Source organism: Leishmania martiniquensis, chromosome 18 (genome assembly GCF_017916325.1).
Source record: "Leishmania martiniquensis isolate LSCM1 chromosome 18, whole genome shotgun sequence".
NCBI classification, from domain to species: domain Eukaryota; phylum Euglenozoa; class Kinetoplastea; order Trypanosomatida; family Trypanosomatidae; genus Leishmania; species Leishmania martiniquensis.
In genome coordinates, this window is record NC_090153.1 from 346099 (window position 1) to 370362 (window position 24264).

General features: G+C 64.0%; 4 protein-coding genes across 4 annotated transcripts; all 4 read left to right on the forward strand.

Moving 5' to 3' along the window:
* Window positions 1-697: 697 nt before the first annotated feature.
* Window positions 698-6748, forward strand: LSCM1_06730 (uncharacterized protein; the record flags this gene model as incomplete). The annotated part of the gene is made up of 1 exon (XM_067324140.1): window positions 698-6748. One exon carries the CDS (start codon window positions 698-700, stop codon window positions 6746-6748), a length of 6051 nt encoding a protein of 2016 aa, XP_067179487.1.
* A 1730-nt stretch (window positions 6749-8478) lies between these two features.
* On the forward strand, window positions 8479-16989 carry LSCM1_06731 (uncharacterized protein; the record flags this gene model as incomplete). Its single annotated transcript, XM_067324141.1, has 1 exon — window positions 8479-16989. The coding sequence occupies one exon, from the start codon at window positions 8479-8481 to the stop codon at window positions 16987-16989; it is 8511 nt and encodes a 2836-aa protein (XP_067179488.1).
* Window positions 16990-18555: 1566 nt separating this feature from the next.
* On the forward strand, window positions 18556-21069 carry LSCM1_06732 (uncharacterized protein; the record flags this gene model as incomplete). The annotated part of the gene is made up of 1 exon (XM_067324142.1): window positions 18556-21069. The coding sequence occupies one exon, from the start codon at window positions 18556-18558 to the stop codon at window positions 21067-21069; it is 2514 nt and encodes an 837-aa protein (XP_067179489.1).
* A 908-nt stretch (window positions 21070-21977) lies between these two features.
* LSCM1_06733 (uncharacterized protein) lies at window positions 21978-23546 on the forward strand (the record flags this gene model as incomplete). Its single annotated transcript, XM_067324143.1, has 1 exon — window positions 21978-23546. The coding sequence occupies one exon, from the start codon at window positions 21978-21980 to the stop codon at window positions 23544-23546; it is 1569 nt and encodes a 522-aa protein (XP_067179490.1).
* Between the last annotated feature and the right edge of the window lie 718 nt (window positions 23547-24264).

The following is a 24264-nucleotide window of genomic DNA, read 5'->3' on the forward strand; positions in this document are numbered from 1 at the left end:
CGCATGTGGCGCCCCTTGGCTTCGATCACCGTTACCTCCTTTGTATGAGAAGGCGTCCGCCCTCTCCCCACCCCCATCCTGGGAGGTATCCACAACGTCTAATGCCGTAACTTCCGCCTCTCATTGGGCTCCCTCGATCTCCTCTTCTCCCCCTCCCGCTCGCCCCCCCGCTGATCACGGCAGCTTGTAAGCGGCCACCCTTGGCAGAGCGCGGCAAACACAGCGCGACACACGACACGCAGGCAGTGTGAAGCGCCGTCCTCTTCGCCCATTCTTTTCTTTGTATGGCATCAGGGGACGCACCTGTGTGTATCTGTGTGTGGCTTGCAGGCGCGGGATAGTGCGCCTGACCTACGCATCGCACCACCCTCACCCCCACCCCCGACTCACACTCCGTTCTCCACGCGCTTCCCCCTGACCCGTTCCCTCGCCTATTCGTATCTGCAGAGGGAAAGACGCACCTACGCGCGCAAGGGGCAGGGGAGGGAGGGAGGGAGGAAAGCGCCGGTACCAGCTTGGGTGGCCTACTGCGGGCTCGCTGCTTGCGTCCCGAGCAAGCTTATTCCCGGCGTTCCCTCACCCCACCCTTTTTTCCTCTCTGTACGGCTATCGTGGTGGAGAAGGACGTCTCGGGGCCCGGCATCGTGCACGCATTCTGGCATCACATTCCGCCTTATCGCGTGGGCCACTATCGGGCATGGCCAGTGGCGCTGGCAGCACAGGGGGCAGTGGCTCCGCCTTACTCCCCACCATCACGGCTGAGCTTCGCAACGAGTTCTACCCGCTTCTATCGACCCTCGCCAGCTGCGGCAGCGACATCTCGGCCACGTACGTGATGGAACTCTTCTTTACGCTCGCCCGCTTCGATGCAGTGCTCAAGGCAAAGGAGCGGCAGTTGTTCGTGAGCACCGCACAGCAGCTCATCACCCGTCTGCTGCAGCAGCTGCAGAAGGTGCACCGTAGGCGCCAACTCCTCGATGAAAACGAGCGCTTCGTCGGCGAGCTCGTCGAGCGGTGTGCTGCGCTGGAATGCCTCTGCAGCGCGCGCGACGGCGATGGCTACTGTCACTCAAACGACGGCGAAGACTTAGGCGACGTGGACATCAGTAGACAGGCCGTGTCGGCTGCTTCGGTGCAGGACGACGTCGTTGACGAGCGCGTCGATGGGGGGGAGACGGTGCTCTCCGCGGCCGCGGCGTCCCGTCGTCGCGCCTCACCATCGGCCACATATACAGGCAGCACAATCGTCGCTCAGGAAACGCGGCGGTTCTCGTTTGACAACAACCTCGACCACCTCGTGGGCCAGACCTTGCTGCAGCGGTCACGACAGCAGCAACAGCGCAAGGCCGACTCCGGCGGCAACGTGCGATCGATCTCGGCAGCAACGACAGAGGGAGGAGAGGCGACAACTGCCCTTTCTACACCTTCCTCGTTTCCTCAGCGGCATCTGCAGCCTCCTCCGCCCCTGCAGCAGCAGCAGCACAGTGGGCCTCGCCCAACCAGTCGTCTACACCATGCTGGGCAGGCCCACAGCTCGGCCACCCCACCACGTGCTCAAGGTACCGTCACCACCGAGCAGACCACTGGCAGAGCGCTCGACGAGGAAGTTTCCCGGGTCGCAGCAGCTTCCAGTAGCTTCGCAGGCGCAGCAGCACCGACAGACGTCACATCTGCGGTGTACAGTGGCGTGCAGTATGCGCTCCAGGAGCACTTCCGCAACAATGTCCGGCACACTCTCACCGGCAGTGCACTTACAGCGCCAAGCAGCCTCAATGAGCTGGTTCAGCAGCAGCTGCCACAGCTGCGCGATACGATGACGAGACCAAGCAGTCGCAGCAGTGAGTGGGTCACAGCGGTAGACGGCGGTGTCGGGGAGGCAGACCTCGGCTCAGCTCAGCAGCAGCAATCACTGACGCTAGACCCCTCCTTAGTCTCCTCCCCAGCGCCGGTGCTGTGCCCCCTCTCGTCCCCGTACATCGGCAGCCTCCCTCACGCCAACACGAGCACCATCTCTGTGGCGGCAGAGGCCTCTGGAGCATCGACGAGCAACGCTGTAGGCGTCGGCGCAGGTGGGCTGTTCGGTCCGAAGACAATGAGCGGCTTCTCTGCATTGTACTCCCCAACGACGCAGGAGCCGGTGGATACGGCGAGGGCGTGGGAGCGCATGTTCTGGAGATTTTTGGACGGGCTCACGGCCACAGGCGACCTTGCCGTCCTGCTCACGCTCTTGTGCAGGGGGAATGCCGCGCAGACTCAGGGCACCGTGGCGCCCGCCCCAACCACCTGCGGCTTCTTCGCCGGGCACAAGAGCTCCTTGGGGGCTGGCAGGGGCGGCCCGGCAAAGAACGCAGCATCGTCGACCGACGCTGTAAGGGCGTCTAGCAAGAGCCTCGCGGCCAGCTCACTCACAGCGAAATGCGGGGTGCAGCTGCTTATGGAGGAACTCAAGCGCAGCGGCACCTACTCGCGGCTGTTACCCACCGCAAAAGCTTCCCAGGTGCTGAACAGCAGCGCCGCCGCAGGCGCGGGTACAACCGGTGCGGTCGGACCCAAAGACGAGGCAGCGGGCAGCAGCGTCGTCACGAAGGGGGAGCGGGAGACGAGGGTGGGTGAGCCTGAGAGGCAGCAGCAGCAGCACGCCCGTGACGCGCCGCGTAGCCTTGCAGCACAGACCCGCACTCCCGTCGGCGGTGTGCCGTCCGCTGGCTCGCATCCGAGCAACGGCAACTCGACGGTTCTTCTCAATTTGAGCGACTTGGCGAGGGAGGAGGAGTTGCGACTGCACCGAGACTTCTGGACGCACATACCGGCCATCCTCTCGACGCTTACGGAGGGCGTCATGTACAGTGGCAGCCACAGCACCGTCTCCCCAGACGAGAATAGCAGCAACGCGCCGTGCGCGACGAGCAGCGGTTGCGGTGAGGTGACCGGCCTGGAGGCAAGCCACGATGGTAATTTCGACTGGGGCGCCGCCCCCATTCATGGTGACGCCAACGGCAATGGGCGGGAAGATGGGCAGCTGGACGACCTGAAGGTCGGTGCTGGTGTCACAGACGCAGAAGGTGATGAAGGAAACGCGCTCGCCGCACTTCACCTGCCTTCCACAGAAGCGCTGCAGCTGCTGCCAATCTTTGCCCCTCTCCTGCGCAACTACACTGACGGCGTCAGGCAGCTAATGCGCACCGCGCCAGAGTACGCGCGCTCCATACAAGCTCAGCACGCTCGAGCACTCGCCGTCGCGGCCGCTGCGTCCGCGCAACAGCAGCAACAGCAATCAGCTCTCCTTTCACCCAACTACGACAACGTGACCGCCACTGGCGGGGAGTGCCCGCTGGAACGCGAGCACAGCGCCACTGTCTCCACCAGCTCAGCAAGCGCGCCGCTGAGTACTGCGCGTGCCGGGCAAGCTCGCACGGTGCCGCAGAGCTTCTTGGCCACGCACATGCAGGAGTTGAGGGAAAGCCACACATTGCCTAGTGGGGGCGACCGCCGGCCCGCTGGTGGTGGTGGTGGTGGTGCAACGGCAGCGGCGGCGACAGGGTGCGGTTCGAATCCCAATAGCCCGGCGCCTGCGGGAATCGCAGAGCACAGCCTTTTAGCAAGTGGGAGTTGCACAGAGGTGCGAGCCGTGGATGTCTTCGTGTACGCCCTTGTGACTGCGATCTACGTTCAGTGTTCGATGGCGGTCGCGATGCAGCAACAGCAGCGGGCACGCGTCAATGCCACAGGCTGCGCGATGGAGGCGCCAACCTTCGCGACGGTGGAAGAAGGAGCAGCAAACGTGAAGAGCACTTTCTCAGAAGGCGGTCGCACGCCATCTGGCAGGTGCTCTCCGCAGATGAACTGGCAGGGCCCTGCAGCCCCATTCGACGTCGGCACCGGCGGGGCAAGCAGCAACATCAATGCCAGCATGCTCACTGAAGAAGACCGTGCCCTCGATCAGAACCTTGCCAATGCTAGCCTGAGCAACACCGGCGTTGGCGAGTCGAGCTGGTGGTGGAACGGCAGCCTTCTTGGTGGCCTGCGCGACGGCGCCGGCGGTGGTGGCTACTCGCTCAGCGGGAGCTTTTCCCTGCCGCCCAGCACGCTGTTTCGCCCATACCTGCACTCACTGCATCCCATGACCCTGCGTGACAGCGGCGCCGGCGGTGGTGGGACAGAGGGCCACATGGGCAGCGGCTCTTTTCGTGGCCCTCGAAGCTCTCCTCCACTACAGGCGCATGTGAATCACCAGCAACAGCAGCAGCAGCAGTGGTCACAACCGCTGACCAACTTCTCGTTCGATGTGAGGTACTCGGTCACTGATGCGGCGCTCTCTCTCTTGCGGGTGGCGCACGAGATGAAGAGCAGCGGCAGCGCCGGCAGCGATGGGCCTTCGGCAGCGAATTATGGCCGTGGCTCCTCATTTGGTCTCCGCATCCTGTGCGAAAAGCTGCACCCCATCGAGTTCGCCACGCAGGATATCGTTGCCTGCGCCAACGACTTCTCGTGGGTGTCGCTGCCGAGCCTCATGAAGGCGGAACTGCAGCACCTGCAAGAGCAGCTGCGCGACGCCAGTCACGCGATACAGCGCATGGAGGGGCAGGTTCGAGGCGAGCTGGCCCTGCTTCTCTTCCGCCTCCTGTCCATTGTCCTCGACTGGCTCATGCCTGCCGTATATGTGGCAGACCCGCGTGTGTGGCTGTTCTACCGCAAGTGGTGCTGCGACCTTTACCGCGTTTTGTGCACCGATGCGGCCCTCTTGGAGGAGTTCCGTAGGCTACTGAATCAGAGCGGTCTGGCGGTTGGTAGCGCGGCGGCGGCGGATGCAAGCGGCCTGCAGAGGCGGCGAGGCGGGTCGACGAGGGAGGTGAACGAGAGAAGCGGGGCCAAGACACGCTCGGCCACAAGTGTGCCCACCCTTGGGCTTCAACGGGGCCCGCCGCTGTTTCCGGGTAGTGGAATGGCGCCGTCGCCGCCGCAGGCTCGGTCAACAATGGCGAGCGCGCTGGTAGCTGCGGGCGCCGCCGCCGCCTCTGGGAGTGGAAGTCAGGGCACCAGCACGGGCTGCATCGCGCGTGAAGGGGCGATCGTGCTCACGGATAGGGCTTCGCAACATCCAAGCGTCTCATGTGCTTCGCCTGCAGCGGACGACGCCTCCGCAGCCACGAGCGCATCCATCGAGGACGCCTCCAGCTTCATTCTACCAGGGTCTAGCCTCACTGTTTCGGTGTCGCACGAGTCGCCGCCCTTGCAACCTGGTGGGCCAAACTTCCTTGCCCAGGAGGAGGCAGATCACCGAGGAGAGGCAGTCGGCGGCACGGCGTCCCTGCGCGCTGCACAGGCGCTCCTGAGTGATGGGGGCACCGTTGTGCCTCTTTTGTGCCCGTTCCTGATCACGCGTCTTGTGGCGGCGACCTTGCGAGGCATCGATGCCGACATCGCCGAGTCTCTCCTGTGGGTCGTTGGGCAGGCAACTGCCACTGACGACGCTGCCGGGGAGTGTCTAGAAAGCGGCACGGTGGAGGACGCCAGCGGCCTTCTGGGGGGTGCGCGAAGAAGCAGGAGTGTGAGCAGCGGCGCGCCGCAAAACCGTCGCGCGCCTGGCGTGAGTGGTCGTGGGCTTCAGTCAGACGGAGAGCATCGCGGCACCCGCAGCGGCAGACACGCCGATGAGGGAGAGGAGGGTCTGAGTGCTGCCCATCAGCGGCACTGTGGCCACGTGGCTCACCGTACTTCCTCCGGGCACCGACTGCCCGCACACCCCCACCGTAGTGGCGCTCGTTATCACCGCAGCAGCTCGGCAGACGCCCGCGTGGGCAGCGGCGCCGCCGCAACGGCTGTGAGCCACTACGCATTCGACAGTGAGGATGGTGACGGCGGCTACGGCGATCACTGGTATGGCGTCCTAGAAGATCGTGAGAGGGGGAAGATGGCGTCAGCTCCCCTACAGAACCGCTTCATGGCCACAGGCCCCGAAAGAGCCATGGCCGGCGGTGCCGCCAGTGCCTCCCCAGCGCTTCCGCACACCACCTCTCGCACCCCCTTCAGCAAGCGCGCCTCCACCGGTGGCTCGCAGCACCTGCCCCTCCCTTCCCAGCCATCCGATGGCCCAACATTGGTGCACCATCACCGCTTCCGTTACCCGTCTGTTGACGGCTATGCTGACGTGGCAAAGCTGTATCTCAGCACGCTGGACGACGCAGAAGTCTTCCTCTCGCCGCACGACCCTGTATACGCCTCACTCGTGCTGAGCGCCGCCGACCTACACCTCCACGATTTGCGCGACACCGCCACGGCCGCTGCGCTGGTTTCGGCGTATTTGGTGGATGTTGGCGAGGAACACATTCAGGGGCCGGTATGGGAGGAGCTACCCGCCGTGTTGATCGGGTCCGAAGTCAGTGGTGATATTGCCTCTTCGCTGAACGCCGCTAGCCATGCTGCTGGGAGCGCTTCTTCTACCCCTCCAGCGCCAGGCAGGGGCTTCTCTGTGACGCGTGCGCGCCAAGGCAACACACAGGCCCCGACCACCTCCGTCGCTGCATCCTCGAATGCAGCCGGGGTAGACTCTGGGCCGGCCGCCGCCGCGTCCTCCTCTCAAGCGGCTGCACCGCCACCGCAGCAGCCGTACGTGCCGATGGTTATCCCATCGTGGGCAAACGCGCACGAGAAGGACGATTTTCTTGCGACACTGCGACTGCTGCGGCAAATGCAGACATTTCTCGTCTCGGCGCAGACGGAGCCGAAAAGCGATGTGTCAGAGAGTTGACCGCGTGAGGCGTGTGTGTGTGTGTGTCTGTGTGTGGTGTGTGTGTCTGTGTGTGGTGTGTGTGGTGTGTGTGGTGTGCATCTTCTGGGGTGACTGCCCTCTGATTTTGCGGGTGTTGTAACGCCCAATAGCCCCACAGGGGTGACTGACACCAAAGGCACGACTAGAAAGACGTGTACGCGCAGAACGCTGCGGCATGCGGTGTCACTCCCCCACCCTTCCCCTTTGGAGCACGAAAGAGGGGGCGGTGAGAGCGCTCCCTTTCACGGTAGTCGCTCACTTACGGGAGGACCGGCTCCAATAATAAAACAAGAAATGTCGCTGCTGTGACTCCGTGCGTCTTTCGCTGAGTCACTCTATACGCGCTTGAGCTACGCGGCTTCGCGTGCATCGGTGCCTCTGCCTCTGCCTCTGCCCTCCCTCTCACTCGTCCACACACGCACACACACAAACACGCTCATACACACCCGCATCCTCGACTTCCATTGATGGGCATGCAACCCAAGCGCGCGCACACACCCATTCGCATATTATACACGCAGACACGCATATATATATATATATACTGGCCCAAGTTCTCGACGTGCGCAACGCTCACACACCCATCCACAACCGCCTCCACGCACCGTCCTACATCCCTTCCTCGAAAGAGCGGTGGTTCGTCCGGCGCGCTCTCCTCTGCTTCGCCTTCAGCTCCCCATCTTCCCTCCCTTCTTTGGAGGTTGTCCTCTTCTTCCCCACACTCTCCCGCGTAGCGCACTGCCCACGAGCGCCACCCTCCACACACATCAACTGCACTGTCGAAGGCCTGACTTGTGTCCGCCCAGGGGATGTGGGCGCATGTGCGTTCGCGTGTATACCTATTGAACCCCCTCTCCTCGTCTGTCCTGCCCTCAACGTTCACCTCTCTTAGAGGCTTTCTACCGCTTACTCACTCCGTCTATCTCTCTTCCTCTCTCTCTCGCCGCTCACCCTCTCACGCACGCACTGAACTCGCCACCGATCGTCCTCAGTCTCTGCTGAGTGTGCTTCACGTAAGGGCAAGCACTGTGGGCGTGTTGGCGTTGCCGCTGTGGTGATTGGGCGTGGTTGTATCGCTTTTTGTTCCGCAGAGAGAGAGACAGAGCGGAGGCTGTGGCACGCACGCCCCTCTGAGCCCGCCTGTATGTGTGTGTGTGTGTGTCCAAACGTATCAGAGCATCGCTACCTTCCGCCCCCGCGTCTTCCACTATTCAATCCCCTTCTTCCACTCTTCCACCTCCCTCCCCTCCCCTCAGCAGACGCGTGCCCGTTTTTTGCCACCCCTCCCCTCCCCTCTCTCTCATCATCAACCGCGGCGCTCCCCCCGTCCACACCGTCAGCGCGGCCTCCACGACGCACGTCATATGTGATTTTGTTGTTGATCGGTTCGTTTGCGCCTCCCTCTTTGCCGGCGTTGTTGTCGCTCTGCAGGCCTGCCAGTGCCTTTGCGGGCCTGCGTGGGCGCATATCCTCGTCCCCTTCGTCATCGGCCGATCCTGACGCCGGTACCACTGTCTGCTCCCACGCTCTGAGACGACGGGCGGTGACTGACGCACATCCTCAGGCTCTCCCCACAGCGTGGTGAATTCGTATCGCCCGCCTACACACATCCAAGCACACACACACACACCGCGCGTACTCGCTCAGAGAGTCGCAAGCGCACCGCACCGCACCGCCCCCTCCCCTCCTCTATACCCTCCCCTCCCCTGATGCGCCGCACCGATCTGACTTCGACGCCCCAGAGTACGGAAGGCAGTGGGGCAGCCGCGCGGAGCGACGATGCCGTTGCGACGGTGTTTCCGGAGGACCCCGTCGCCCCTCCTTCATCCTCCGTTCTCTATACGCTCTTGCAGGACCTGGGGCTGACGGCTACGGCGCAGGCCCTGCGTGAGGAACTCCTGCGGCAGCAGTCACGCGTCGCACTGCCGTCGCCTCCTTCCCTGCCGTCGCAGGCGAGCGAAATCTTTGTAGCGTTATCTCATGAAAACGGAGCAGCATCCCCCAACTCTCTTGCCGCGCTGCTGTCACCGCCGCGTTCAGCAGACGTATCACCTCCCCAAGGTAAAACCGCAGACCCAGCATCCTCCTCCGTCGAGCCACTGCCAGGTAGCGTGCAGTCGTCGCTCGCGGCGGGGGCGCCGCAGCGCGACGTTCGTATGTCATCCGGCACCATCCCTGCTGGCGACATCGCAGCGGAGCTTCAGCGCAAGCTGCAATCGTACTGTCACCTCTCCCAGTGCGCGAAGGTGATCACTGGCCTCGCTGCCAGCGCGGTGGAGCCGCTTCTTGCGATGTCGCCTGCCTCCACAGCAGCCACCACCACACCGCTGCAGCTTGTCGAGACGCTTACAGATATATGGCACTCAGAGAGGCGCGCCGCTCTTCCGCATCGCGCAACCGCTGGGAAGGCCGACGCTGCTCTGGCGGCCGGGGTGCACAGCCACCGAGCCAGAGATTTCGAAGTCGCGGCTCTTATTGCACGCGCGGCATGGTGTGAACTGCGCATCACAGAGCTCGTCTTCATGCAGGAAGTTCACCTGGCCCACTCCTCCACTGCGGCGACGGCTCACTCTGTCGCTACGAAGCCACTGAACGAGGCCCAATGTGAGCTAGTGGATGTTGCTGGCCAGCTGGTGACGGCGTTGCAGGAACTACGCACAACCTGCGGCGCCGCGGCGGCGCGGCGGCGTGGCGTGTCTGCCCCTCCACAGGATGCCTCAGGCACCTCTTCCATCCCTGCGGGTGTCGTGATTGCCTCGTCAATCGTATCTCGCCTGCACAGCAAGTCCGTTGGCTGGCTGCGCAACGCCGAGTGCATCATGGCATGGGTGCTACGCCGCCAGGGCGCTTTTGATATATCAGCAGAGGCTGCGCAAGCGTCGTCGTGTGCGCAGCAGCAGCGCAAGCGACGGTGCCTTGAGGCAAGCACCACCTCTACATTCACGGAGGGCCCGCCTGACCCGGTGTGCTGCTGCGCCGCTTCGCCACTTCTAAAGCCTCTGCAGGATGTCATCCTAGGGCTCCCCACCGACACCTCCGCGCCTGCGCCGTCCTACCAGCAGTGCCTCGAGGCTGAGATCGCACGGTCAGCGGCGGCAACGGTGAAGAGCGAAGCGGCCTCACTGATCGAATCCGCCCCGGTAGCGGTTGCCCGCGATGAGTGTGCTCTCTTCTCCTCCGTCCGCATCCCAATCACCGTTCGGGTAGCGATGACGGTGCAGCGCGTGAAGCTGCTGCTCACCTTAATCGGCGCGCTTCTGTACAACGGCGAAGGCTCCATTCTCTGCGTGCTGGAGGATGTCGCCGCCGATAGTATTCGCTCATGGTGGATGCGCCAGAGCGCGATGTCGGCACAATTCCTGGTTCAGTGCGCGCATCAGCTGAACAGCATTCTGACGCCGTCCCTCGCCCACTCCTCTGCTGCTGCGCAGGCCTCTCCGCCATCACGGCATCAGGCCCTGTCTGCCGCGTCCGAGGCGGCGGTGCACTCCCTGCGAGAAGAGCTGGAAGCGCTGGCAAAAGAGGTGCTGCTCTGTGCATGTCCGCTCGCATGCATCGCACCGCCAGTACGGCAGGACAGCCGGCTCGACCTTCTCGTGCGCTTGATAAACGCTCTCCAGCAAGCCCACGATGCTCGTGCGGCACATCTCGACAGGTATGTGCTGCAAAGTTGCACCACCGCTGCGGCGAACATCGCCATATCAGTTAGCTCGCCCCTCTCTGCAGCAGCCGACGTGTTTAGCCCTCTCTCCAGCGTCAGCAGCCCCACGCTCGGTAGCGAAGGCTCGCCTATCACCTCCCCTGAGTGGACTGTGCGCGTGCCAAGCCCGTTCGGCTTGGACTTGCGCGGGGCCACCGGCCATCCGACGCCCCCCGAGCAGGCGCCTCAGAGCAGCATTGGCAGCGACACCAGTAGCATCTCCGACTCACTAGAGGCTGCCCGCACTGCTGCTCAAGTCCTCCAATGGAAGCCCCACTTCACCCAGCTCCTCGCTACCATTGCAACGGGGCGCTGGCAGGCTCAGCATTACGCGCCGCAGGCCCCGTACCCTGGCTCCCGGTACCACCGTTTGCGCCTTCGCATGAGGGATGCCCTGCGGCATGCACAAGAGCTTCTTCGGCTGCAGCCACGTCTGCAGGTTGGGGCGCGCGGTGTCGTTTATCCGCCCCACCCCGCCCTCGGCAGCGACCCGGACCCCGGCGTCTCGCTCTCCTTGGTAGAGCAGATGCCGTGCGTGCTGCAGCTGGCCACGCTGCAGGACGCCCGTGTGCTGCAGCGGCGCGTGGGGCGTCGACTGGCTCGAGAGGCGAGGTCTGATGAAGTCCATGCAGCACCCGCAGAGAACAGCGCCAGTAACGGCGGGGGTGGGGATACTGCACCAGCATTAGCGGCATCGTTGACAGATCGGCGTGCTGCTTCACCACCCTCAGTCTCACAGGCGCGGACGGCTGGCTGGAGCAACACCACCAGTACAAGCGGGTATCGCAGCGCCACTTCAATGCTGGCTGCAGCCACCGCGACGGCGCTCGGACGGCCTCCCACCGCCACCGCGACGGATGGTCCCACGGCGTCACATCGGGCCGCGTCCGGGAACGAAGGGCGCGTCGCCACCGCCACCTCCACCAGCGCGAGGCCGCCAGAAGGGCAGAGAAGCGCGAGTCCGCACGGAGAGGCGGATGCAGGCGAGCGCCGTGCTAACGCGTTAATGGCGCCGTCCTCCGAACCCGCTACAGGGACGGCGGAGCTGGAGTCATCACCCCCGCAGCCAGCGCCGTCCGAGGCGGTGTCCAGTCGTAGTAGCACGAGCCACGCCGACGCCGAGACAGACTCCTCGGCCTTTGGCGTGGCGGCTGCCGCCGTGGCCGTCTCACCGGAGCCGCAGTGGGGAAGCGATGGCGAAGGGCAGGACGAAGACGAGGATGCAGCTGATGACCCGCAACTTGAGCGCTGGCACCTACACGGCGACGAGGCGCAGGAAGAGCTGGAAGAGGCTGACGAGGAGGCGGCTGCCATCGTTGACGATGACGACGGCATCGACTGGGCGCAGAGCGATGGCCAGGAAGAGGAAGACGACGAGGAAGGCGCGGAAGAGGTTGGGTCCCAGGCGTCCTCAGCAGACATGGACTACGAGCGTGCCGAAGATGAAATGAAGGAGGAGGTGGAGTGCGTCGAGGCGACGCCGGATGGGCGGCTGCTCGCACTGCTCACGGCGCGTGGACGGCTCATGGTGCTTCGAATGCAGGCCCACGACTCCACGTGGCACTACGAGGAGGAGGTGCTTATCGACACCAGCCTTCCGAACATGCCATCACGCGAAAAGCGGCTGCAGTGGTACGAGTCGCTGAGCTCCTTCGTGCACTTCTCCCCGTGCCGCCGCTTCCTCCTCGCCGCGGTACAGTTCGCCGCGGTGGAGCTGAAGCCGAACTCGACCTGTGCGATGGCCCGTGCGGCGAATGGAGGCACTGGGCAGCTCAACGTATACTCGCTCCATCGTGATGGCGACGACGGCGAGGAGGCCGCTTGTAAGAGTCGCGGTGATCTCGAGCAGGAGGACGACAGCAGTGCGTCCGCAGCGATCGGCGGTGCCCGTGAGCGCCTTCGTCGCCTGGTCGGACTCACCACCGACCGGCTCTACGGAACCTTCTGTCCTCACGACGGGCCCTGTCTGTCGGCACGCTGGGTCGACACGCGCTGGTGGGGAGGCGGTCGCCGCAGCCGGTGGGCTAACAGCGCCGTCGAGCCGCTGAACAGCACGAACGCGGCGGCCACAGTGCTATTGCAGAGTATGAAGGCAGGCGACTTGGCTGGGAAGAGCACCACCACCACCGCCTTGTCCGCCAAGGACTCGGTGGCGCACAGGATGATGCCGGAGAGTTGGCGCGCGGCAGCTGGCGTGCTGCTGAGCGAGTACCAGTGCATCTCTCTCGGCATGGATGACCTCATCCTACGCTGGTTGCCGGCGTGCGGGGTGGTGTTGCAGCGCATTTTGACGGAGCCGGCGCAGGACATCATCGTGTCGCCTCTCATGGCTGCCTTCTACGTGGCGAGCGACAACGGCGACCTCTATATGTACGACGCATGGGATGAGCGCAGCATGACGGACGGCCACCCCTGTGGCTCTGGTGAAGACGCAGACCCATGCGACATGTACAGTAAGAGCCCGAGCACCACGCAAGCTCACCGCCTTGTCCTTCCCGTGACGGAGGAAGGCCACCCGCGCTTTCATCGTGTCGGCCGCATGCAGCACCAGCACCAGTACGACTACTCGACTGCGGCATCAACGCGCTCACCACAGTCACAGCAGCAGCAAGAGCGGTCTCTGCGCCGTGACACACTGGATGACCCTGATACAGCGGATCAGGTGCAATCCAACCGCTCTTCCGCACACTATACGGGTCCAGTGACGCCGGTGTTCCAGCGTTTCGTGGACCCGTCGAGGGGGATGTCAGGATCGCAGTCGCACACGCCGTTCTATCCGCATCATCCGTACTACTACGACAGCGGCGCGGCAGTGCAGGGCGGCTTCTCAGACAACGACGAGGACTATGAAGAGGGGCATGAAGTGGCGCAGTCGCGCCTGGGAGGAAAACCGGCAGAGGAAAGCACTCGCCAGAAAAGCAGCGGCCAGGCGAAGGCGGGCGCCGACAGCGTCGGATGGACAGCGCTTCCACGGCACCTGCGCTGGCTGCTACCTCATCAATGGGCAGCGCACACGCCGTGGGATGCGCAGTTGGGTCGCCGACTCATACGCCATCTGCTGTGCCACACCCGCGCCGCCACACCCGCCGACATAGGTGAACTATTCTACGAACGCGACGAGGAGACGGCAGCCGTTGGGGCGGCCTCGGCGGTGGAAGCTGATGAAGGCGACCAGCCGTCGCTGATGGACGAACGAGAAAACCTCTACGATGCGCGTGGTCGCCACCGTGCACGCCTGCACGGCGCAAGCGGCGGCGCAGCGGTCAGCGTGCATGACGAAGAGGGTACCACGTATGGCACAAGCGGCAGTCGACAAGACGTCTCCTCCGAAGACGAGCACGGCAGCTGTGACAGCGCCGAGCGGGAGTACGCGTACACGAACGGCGCCGACTACGACGACGACGACGATGGCGCCCGCCGACCTCTGCCGTCGCGTGTGATGAACGGGGGGGGGCGCAGTCACATCTCCAGCGAAGCGGCCGCTGCCGCAGCGGCCGCCACAAAAGGGGTACCGGTGCCTGTGCTGGAGTGTGCTGCACACCCGACGCCTGCGCGCGGACCGCTTCAGCGGGCATACTACCCCAGTGGCGCCTGCCTCGTGTACAGGAGCGTCGCAAGGGCTCTCTGCAGCGCTGGCGACCTCACAGATCGCCAGACGCAGAGTGAGATGGGTCCCGGCGGGGCGACGCACCATTTGCTCTCCATGGCCTTCTCCGGGGAGCCGCAATGGCGGGCAGGGCAGCGGCTGTGGAGCCGCGAGGCAGAGGAAGCAGGGGCGCCGCAAGCGTGGCAGCGCCTCTCCCCTCAACGCAGCGCGGCGGTCGACCACGGCGACGCGCGCGACGGGACGCAGCTGCAGCAAGGCGATGGCGACACCAGCGCCGACTCCATTGCCGGGCCATCGGCGCCGCTCACGCTGTGGTCAACAGCCGCGCTGGCTCGCGTGCTCCTATGGAAGGACTACTTCAGCACATCTCGTCACCTCGCCGGCGCCAAGGCTGAAGCGTGGGCAGAGTGGGAGTCTGAAGTACTCGCCACCACGTACCATGCGGACGTGTTGCCGCGATGGTACACTCGCCACGCAGGGAGCTCGACGGAGCCACGCTGGTCTGCGACGGAGTTGCTCGCTGTACGGGGATACCTGGGCCCTCGTGACGCGTGGCGCCGCTGTGCGCCTGCATCACAGCGTGGCTTGGCCGCCACGGCCCGAAACGGTCGGTATCTCTGCATCATGGCCTCTGTCGGTCCGTACCGCAAGCTGGTGAACCCTCGCGAGCCTCTGCGCGACATGCCTGGCTTCTATGCGAGCGTCGTGTTCGACGTCTACGCGGGCGCCGTGCTGCGCGTCATCCCGGTTTGCCCGACGGAGCTCAACGGTCTACGCGGTCAGTGTATGTGGACGTCGGAGCGTCACGAGAGCGATCCCAAAGCGCCGATCTACCGTCTGCCGTGCACCGTCACTGTGGTACCTCTGCCCCCCGCATCCGCAGCCACGGCAACAGCAGGAAAAGTTGCGAGTCTGTCGTCGCCAACGAGGGCGCGCGCGGACTCGAACGAGTCGCCGACGAGGCTGCTGTTCGACAGAGGCTTACCATCTGCTGCACTGTGCGACGAAGGTGTCGTGGACGACGAGGAGGATGGGGAGCCGACGGAGGTGGTCACGCTCACGGTTGGTGGGCTCGGCAACTGTATCTACGTTTTCGACGCTCTCAGCGGCCGACGTCTCGTGCACGAGGCGGAAACGGCGCGACACTGCGGCGAATCCGCGGCGGCCGCCTACGAGGCGTCCACACTGTCGGATAAGGCACGGTCCAAAGCTCGAGGCGCGCGGTCCGCGGGTGTGCGGCGAGACAGTGCCGCTGTGTTACCTTCCGTAGCGGCGGCGAGGCCAGGTGCGCCGTCGTCGCTCCCGCTTACCGCAGCCTCCCCGGCTCTCCCTGCGTCGATTCGGAAGCCGGCAGACGTACTTGTCTCCGTCACGACGTGGGGTCGTGGCACAGGTTTCGACGGCATCACAGACCGGCCATCCACCACCTCCAGCCCATGCCCGTCATGGATGCGTGAAACGGGCACAGGTGAAAGCAGCTCCGTTACGGCGCAGCCAAGCCACCTCACCACTTCTGAGACGCAGGCCGCAGCAGCAGCAGAAGCCTTAGCAATGTCTGAGGCGGTCGCCCGGAGTGGTGCACCAGCGCCGTGGCTGCTTCAGAGAGCCGCCCCATCGGAGCTGTGCGGGTGGCATCTGCGCGGGATTCTCTGGTGGGTGCACGAGCACCCACAGCCCTCCACGCTGTACGGAAGCGACGCCGGGAGCGCGGTGACGGAGCGAGAGGCGCGTTGGAGCGCAGAGAGCGTCTTGGCGGGCGGAGCGGGGGCGCGTGTAAGTGGTGGCCGTGTGAAAGGAAACGGCACCACCCGTGCCGCGAGCGGGCGCGGGCAGGGCGCTGTGAACCGCGCCGTGACGCCGTCGCTGTCGCCCGCCTTCACCACGTTGGCTGCGAACGCGGCATTCACATTTTTCTACCAAACGCTGCTCGGCGTGGCGGGCGGCACTGCGCCGACTACCGTCTCAGAGGAGTCACATTCCCGACGGCAGCACACTGCCGAATCCTCCACCGCAGCCCTCGGCGCGGCAGCAGCTGGCAGCCCTCATCGCACCACCGGCGTTGGGTATCCCTCCTACGGATTCGTGTGGCGACAGCGTCGGTGTCGCCTGCTTCAGCGGCTTCTACGCCACTACGACGTGGGAATGCTCTGGCAGGCGTACGTGGCCCTGTTTTGTGCGTCGACGACAGCGGCGGGTTCGCTGGCACCGCAGTCGGCAGTCTGCGCGCTTGTGCAGTGGGCTCTGTCGACCGACAAGGCGGCCACAGCCGCCGCGGCTTTTCTTGGGCCGTCTATCGGTCACACACGATGGATCTGGTGCCGAACCCCGTCCCCTCCAGAAGGTCGAAAAGGCGCCTCCGCGCCATCGAAGCAGCTGCACCTATCCGGAGGCAGGGTGCGGCGAGCGACCGCGCGCAGCCACGACGTCGAGCACGATGATGTGGGTCGTGGAGGCGCCAAGGCGGGACTGCAGGCCCGCAGCACAGTGCCCTTCGCCTGCGTTCTTCAGCAGCGTGAGGAATTCGTGGCGGAGCTGCAGGCATTGGATATGCAGCAGCAGCAGCAGCAGGCGACTGGAAGCATAACAGCAACGTCGCTGGCGCGGTCGATGGCGAGCGTCCAGGCGAAGTCGCTTCTCGCTAGCGTACGCGCCCAAGCCATGGTGGAGGGCATGCTCCCTCTCAACGCCAAGGGACGTGGCGCGCAGCAACAGAGATCTGTCGCAGCGGCAGCGACCCATGAGTCAGCATCCTCTGCAGTGGTCAAACTGCCGCCCTCGCACCACCAAAACCAGCTCCATGTGGACGTTGTGAACTGTGTGGCCACGTGGCTCGACGCCAATGGTGGCTTTTACGTTTGCTGTGGCTGTGAGGATGGCGGATTGTACATCATGGGCGGCTGCGTGACGGATTAGTTGCGCCCGCACGGACTTGCGTATCCGAACGACGGGTGAGCAGGAGAAAAGGCAGGGAGGCGGCGCGCCGAGGAAAAGGCTGTGGGAAGAGAAGCAGTGCGCTCTATCCCCTCCCTCTCTGTCTGCCTGTCTCCTCCCCACCCTCTGCCCCCCAGCCTGTCTCTCGAGGTCCTTCCCCCTATTAGCTCTCTGCGCTTGCGCGTCCGCGCCGTGTTCTTCTGCACGGCTTCTGCGCGTGCGCATGTAGTGTGCTGGTATGTACGTGTGCAAGTGTCTGATCGCGAGTCAGAGAGACAGAGAGAGAGGGCGTTGGGGATGGAGGACGGGCGTGGGGGTCGTCTTGATCGTTGCTGTTATTTGTGTATACACGCACCAGAGACCTGTGGCCGGTCTGCTCTTCGATGGCATTCGTACCCGGCATCAAAGTTGCGTCTCCCCACCCCATCTTTTTTCTCGCCAATAAAAAACGACGGCCCACCACCACCACATCCCCTTTCCTCCTATTATGTGCCTGCCTGCTGTGTTTTCAGATGTATCCCCCCGCCCCCACCCCCTGTCATCCTCTCTGCCGCTCTGTTGTATGGCGATCGTCGTTGTCGTGGCGGTGGTGTTGGCCCGCTTGTGTGTGTGTGTGTGTGCTCCTCTTCTTTTTTTTGTGCTCGCGTCACCTTGTCTCGCTCCCTTTCCTCCCCTGCCCTTCCCTTTCATATGCCCCACCCCCGCTCCCCTGAGCCGCGTGCTGATCCGAAGACACGCACGCGCACAGGCGCTCACACACTCGCATACATACATACACACACACGCACGCGTCCATCTGAAGACGCGGAGCCATGCCGTAAGCCAACAGGCTCCGCCGCCGACGTGGCAGTCGTGGCCGCATCTACCGTCCTATCGCTCTATCTGTGCGTATGCATCTGCACGAGCGAGCGAGAGAACACACGGGTCAGACGAAATCGGGACCGGCGAGTGTGGAAGGGCGCGCTGAGTCTCTCACCCTACTTGGCCGCCCCGCCCTATCCTCTTGCCAGCGCCTTCTTCCTCGGGTGCCACCAGTGTGATGACGCCTGCCTCTGCTTCTCTTTCCCACCTGACACCCCCTCTCACCTATCTTGGCCTCCCCACCACACCCACCACACATATGGCTTGCCCTGATCTGATCGGCATTGCATCGTACAGCCGCCTCTCCCCATCAAACGCGTCAGTACTGAAAAAAAAACGACGAGGGCATCGTCTTTCTAAAGTGAATTTTTTTCGCGGAAGGAAATCATTCGCTGCTCGAGTACGCACGTGTGTGTCCGTGCAAACGGCCCGCACAGATCTCAGCTGTTTAGTCGCTTCCTCCTTTGTGGCGCAGGGGCCCAATCCGAACGCGGTAGAGAACAGCGAGAGAGAGGAAGAGAGAGGGGGGACGCCCGGCCTCGATCACGTGCGCACGCGCGACAGGCTGCACCTCTGCGCTCGGATTTCCTTTACCGTACGCCCACGCCCACCACCCCTCTTCACGCGCTCCCCCTCCCCCCGTCCACACATACACACACTCACACCCCATCCTGCACAAGAGCCGTTATGGCGAAGGTGGCCCACCCGTTATCGTCTGCAGGCGACTACCTCGTCAGGACGCTTGCGGACATGACGCACATGTCGTGCTTCCGCAAGCACGTGTGGACCAAGATGCAGGTGGCAGAGCGGCATCGGCTGAACGCGCTGCGGATGCAGGCGCTCTACGGCAATGCCCCCGTGTCGCTTTCTGCGCGTCGAAGAGCCTCGAAAACGGCAGGCGGCACCACCTCCGCCGGCGCTGTAGACGTAGCGAGTGAGACGGCGGTGCGGTGCTCTTCAAAGCACACATCACCAGATTGCGCCGCCTCCCGTAGCGCCGATAGCGTGGTAGACGCCTCCTCGCGGCCCCCGGCACCGCCGCGGTGGTTCGACATTGCCGGGCGCGCCCGCTATTCAGCGTGGGAGGCGCTACGCGGGCGCTTGTCTGCCGATGTTGCCGCCGAATGCTTCTGCGCCGAGGTTATCGCCCTCGTGCGGAAGTATCCACATCCGACGCTGCTTCACCGGGTCGAGGCTGCCCTAAGCACTGCCCGTGAGCTTGCCCGTCGCAGCCGCGTCACGCCTCCTTTCACCGCCACCGCTCCATCGCCGTCGTCCACGGCGGTACTTCAGGTACGCGCGTTGCAAGGAGACCCGGCCGCTTTGGCTATTCTGTGGATCTGCCGCGCCTGCCGGCTCCCTTGCGAGTTCGTCGTGGAGCCGCTGTCGAAGGCCCTCGGAACACACGCAACGGGCGCTTCCACCAGTGCTGTACTGGCGGGTGTAGCCAAGTGCGGCGAGCCCGCCGGCAGCGGCGGCCCCACTGCGCCGGCAGCCACCAACCCATATCTGTCCTACACGATGGCGGATGCGTGCTACCCGTTCACCATGTCGCTGACGCAGCCAGCCGATGCAGCCGCAGGGGCGTCATCACCGACGACAACGACTGTGACGACCCCCGAGGCGGCCTTTGTGCTTTTGGCGGACTCATTTCTTGCGGAGTGCCCCCTTTGGATAGGAATGCACGCCGAATCGGCCCGCGCAGCCACCCTGCCACCGGCGTCGCGCCTCGTCCAGCGGTGCACCTGGTGGGAGGAGCTTCAGTACATCACGCGTCATGTGCGGACACCGATTTTGGCCCTCCTGGTGCACCAGGCTACACAGCCTCAGCGGCTACGCCGCATGAGTGCTTCCGTCCCTGCAGCTGAGCGTCGCCATCTTCTCCGTGCCGTGGCGGCGCACCTGCACACCTACGAACGATGGATCATGGATCGTGTGCTGTCCCGCCGCGTCCATCAGGCGCACAGGGTCCTCTCCCCGCTTCTAGCCTCCACCGCGGTCGTTGACTGCCTCCGACGCGCGTACGCGCCAGATGCAAAGGTCGTCAGTGCGGCGGACGCATACGTGTCCAGCTGCGGCTACACGCTCTGCACACACCCCTTCTGCGCCGACGTGTTCCCGCATCTGCGGGTTCCGCCTGTGCCCGACACGGCTCTGCAGGACGTGGTGCACGCGCATTGGCCGTCGCCAGATCGATCGCCGAGCAAGCCGCTGTCGCAACCGCCGACGGGGAGTACCGCTGCCCCCTATCCGCCATGGGCGCTGCCTCTGCAGCTCTCGGGCATCCCGGCCGAATACAACCAAACACTCAACCGACTCCTGCGCCGTGAAGCGGATGGAGCCATGTGGCAGCAGCAGCAGCCGGTACGCCTGTTTATGAACTACGGAAACGAGGCGGACGCCGAGCGCGGTCACAGCGGCAGCGCCAGTAGCGGTGGTGAGCGCAGAGCCATGATCGATGCACCCACCACGCATCCACAGCGGCAGGAGCTGTGTCGAGCTGGCTACTATGCCATCAGTGCGTCAAGCATCACGAAGGGCGCGGCCGAGGCAGTCGAGCAGCTGATGCTCGCTCGCATGCTCTCCCTGCGCACAGATGACCTAAACGCCGACGCCAGTGCTGTGGGCAGCACCAGCAGCGTGAGCGGGGTGCCGTTTCTCGTGCTTGGTCACGTGTTTGCGCTGACGTGGGCACTGTGTCAGGAGCAGTTACCCGCCTTCCCATACTTCATGCTGGATGGTCATCCCAATCACTACGGGGGCTTCTCATTTCTGTACGAGCGCGCGGAGGAGGCAACGCCGCCATCATCCCCCGCGCGCGCTCAAGGACGCTTTCAAGTCGCGCTGTCCCCGGCACCGACGACGGCAATCGTGCCCACGGCAGACCCCAGCGCCTCCATGTTGCCAGCCATTGTCGGGGGCACCTCGGCTGTGCCCTCTGCCTCCAGCCAGGACGGCGGTGTGAGTCTCGAGTCGCGGCTGAGGTACGGCTGGCAGACCGTCGTGCGGACGCTCGCTAAAAGGGCTGCGTCGCGCTCCGGTGTGCGCTGCTCGGCGGATGAACCGACGGGCGCTGGTGGAGACAGCGATCAAAGCGCCGGCGTGCACGCCACACACGTTCTGCGCAGCGAAGTGAATACTGCCGGTGCGGCTGCTCCCACGGCGTCCAGTGCAGCAGTCAGGACGACGTCGCGGCTGTGATGTTTGTTGGTGTGACTGTAAGAGTGTGAGTTGAAGGAAGGCCATGTGCCACCAAAGCGAGCGGACAAGGAGAGTGCGAGGGAGGATACTGAGCGCAGCCTATCCTGCGACACTGCAGCTATCACCAGGAAGCGTTATTGTGGTCACGGCGGGCGGCGAAAGCGAGGGGGGAAGGGGGGAAGGGGACTGTGGGGCCTCCTGTGCTGTCTCCCATCGCCCACCTCCATGCAGTAGCGCGCTTCGGATGTCCACGCGCATGCGCCTCCCCCCTCTCCCAGCTCCTGGGCTCTTCTCGTCCTTGGCCGTTTCTCCCGCTCACCCACTTGAACTAATGCACACGCACCTAGCAACTCTTTGCGCATCGTCGCCAGCACTGACCTACTGCAGCGGCGTCCCCTCTGGCACCTCGCACATCCCTGAGGTGCTGCTTACCAACCCGTCAACTCAGTACCCGCGTGCACAACAACACAGTGAGGGCTGCCGGAACTCCGCAGCCCATGTGACGCCTTCTTCAAGCCCCAGAACGGTGGCATACGCAGAAGCCAAGCACGAAAGAACTGCCGTCCACCGCGTGCACATGAACGGTCACCTATTCCGCACCCTCCCCTTGACGCACGCGTGCACGTGATACACGCGGCCGTGTTCCTAAGCCATTCGCGCGGTCCTCCGATCTTCTTCGCCACGTACGCCTCTCTCAAATCTACTCCTCCCCACTCTGTCTCCCTCCCCTGCACACACACACACATGCGCCATTATATTGACAAGCGTGTCCTCAGGCGAGCAAAGCGGGCCGTTCTGTGTTGGTTTCTCTTTCCCTTTATTGTGTGCTCGCCTCCGTCTTGGGCCCGCACCATTCCCCTCACACACCCTCCCCTCCCCCATCCCCAGGCCACAGCCCTTCCACCTCGATGCAGCGGTTGCTGTCTCTCGCGGCCAAGGTTTCTGGTGCGGTGGTCGTGTGTCTCCTCGCCTATCGCGGCGCGCAGCTCTACTCCAAGAATGAGATACACATCTACATCACAGAGGTGGTTCACCTGCCCACCACGGCGGCGCAGGACCGCCAGCAGCCGTCACCACAGCGCAGCGCGGCTCTTCGTCTCATCGTCGAGGGCACCGTAGAGATGGAAACGTGTGTCATGAACAGCTACCGCTTCCTGCTGAAATTGGCCGGCCACGTTAGGAGCTCCTTGTTCGACGCCAAACTTTCCGAACCGAGCCTGCGCAGTTCGCGGCGTCGCGTGCTATCCATGCACGCAAGCAACGCCGCAGTGGACAGCCCCTACTCCACGCCCCTTAGCGACACCTGCGGGTTTCCAATGTCGTCCAACAACAACAGCAGCAGCGGCGGCGGCATTCGGCGGCACGGGCCGTCGCTCGTCATCACCTCCGTGGACCACATCGTCGACGCGTACGAGGCAGATGCCACGGGCGCGCTCGCCTTCACGCCGGCCTGCGTCGGGGACGGCGTGCTGTGCCGCTTCACGTGCGTCGCCTCGGCCAGCGTGCTCGAAGGTGGTGGCAGCGGCGGCATCGGGAGCGTCTTTGTTCGGAGCTGTTTTTTCGAGTCTGATGGCGTGACACCCTATGGCCAGCGGCTGACGATGGAAGTGGAGTTCGCGCGCCCCGTTTACGGCGCCCGAGTGCTCATTCGACTCCCCAACCGCCACTGTCGACTGCATCACAGCAGCACTGGTGGCGTCGGCAGCGTTACGCAACTCCTCCACCAGCCACGCAAGTGTGTGTGGGACATCGGCGCAGTGTCCGAGGAGATGTGTGCCGTGTCCGAAGACGGCACCGCCGCCCTGGGGGCGGCGGAAGGATTCATGGAGGGCAACCAGATGCCCGGCGCTGTCGCCCCTACCGCGTCCTTTTCGCCGCCAACGAAGTCGCTCGCGAAGCTAGAGCTGGTCTACGAGCAGGCCCCGCCGGCACTCAACTTTGGTGAGGAGGACGCGGAGACAGAGCCCACGGATAGCGGCGACGACATGGATAATCGCTTTAGCAGCGCTGTAAGCAGCACCGGCAACACTGGTGGGGGTAGCTCACACAGATGTTGTCACCAATCGCTCAGTGGCAGGAGTAGTAGCAGCGCCCGGGGACGGATGAGCAGTGCTGGAAAAACAGTAGCAGCGTCGGCCGCAAACACCACAAGTCGTGCTCGCAAGCGCGAGGAGCGAGCGCGCAAGGCGATCGACAAAGCTGCTCGCATTCAGGAAGGCGGGGGCCGCAGCAGCACGCGGGCAGCTGGCGACGAAGACGTGCCGACCGTAGAGCTCGTATTTAGCGTGAATGAGCTTCTCTCCGGCACATCCGTGAAGAAGCTGCAGGTCGTGGCGGAACGACCAAACTGGGCCCCTCGCAGCCGGCTCGACCACCTCTTCCGCTGCGTCGTTCCGGGGCTCGAGAAGCTGAAGCTGAAGAAATACGCGCACTACACAACGTGGTTTGTGCAACCCGTGGCGGTGTCACGGTTGTAGCGTCACGCGACACGTCCCCCAGGCCACCACCCTCCGTCCCCACGCTCGCATCATGCTGAATCCTTTGCGAAGAGGGCGCGTACATGTACTGGCGAGAGGGTGACGTCGTCGGATAGGGGAGGCGGAGAAAGAAGGACAGGGGCGCGTGTGAATGGGAGAGAGGAACGCTCGGATGGCGGGGAGGCATGGGGCGGTGCACTTCGCTTCTTTCGCGGTGCGGCGAGGACGACTTACTTCCCCAACTTGAACTGCGATAGTCAGTCGCACGACGAAGTAAGTGTGTGTGTAGTGTGCGCGGGCACCCACTCATGATCCTTTCATCGGCATGCGAATAGCAACTCGGCCAACGCCCCTTCCCCTTCTCTCCCCTCCCTCACACACACACACATCCGCAATTCTCCCCCACCCTACTCCCTCTGCTCTTTCACCAGCTTCGCATGCCTGACGCGAATCGTATCTCAAACGTCAGCATGCCGCGCTTGAAGATGTGCACCGCCCCTGGATCCTTCGTTTCAGCCTGAACACACTGATACACGCACACACTTCGTCACGCGCATATGCACTCGTGACCGAATGCTGCCGCCACGACGTCCCACACTGCCGAAGGTGCTGAAGAGACAACGGGTTAGTGGCAGCCAACGTCGGTGGCGTTGGGGGGGGGCATTGTACCGATGTGAAGCGTATTCCGCACCACTGACTGGAGAGGAAGGGACGTTTT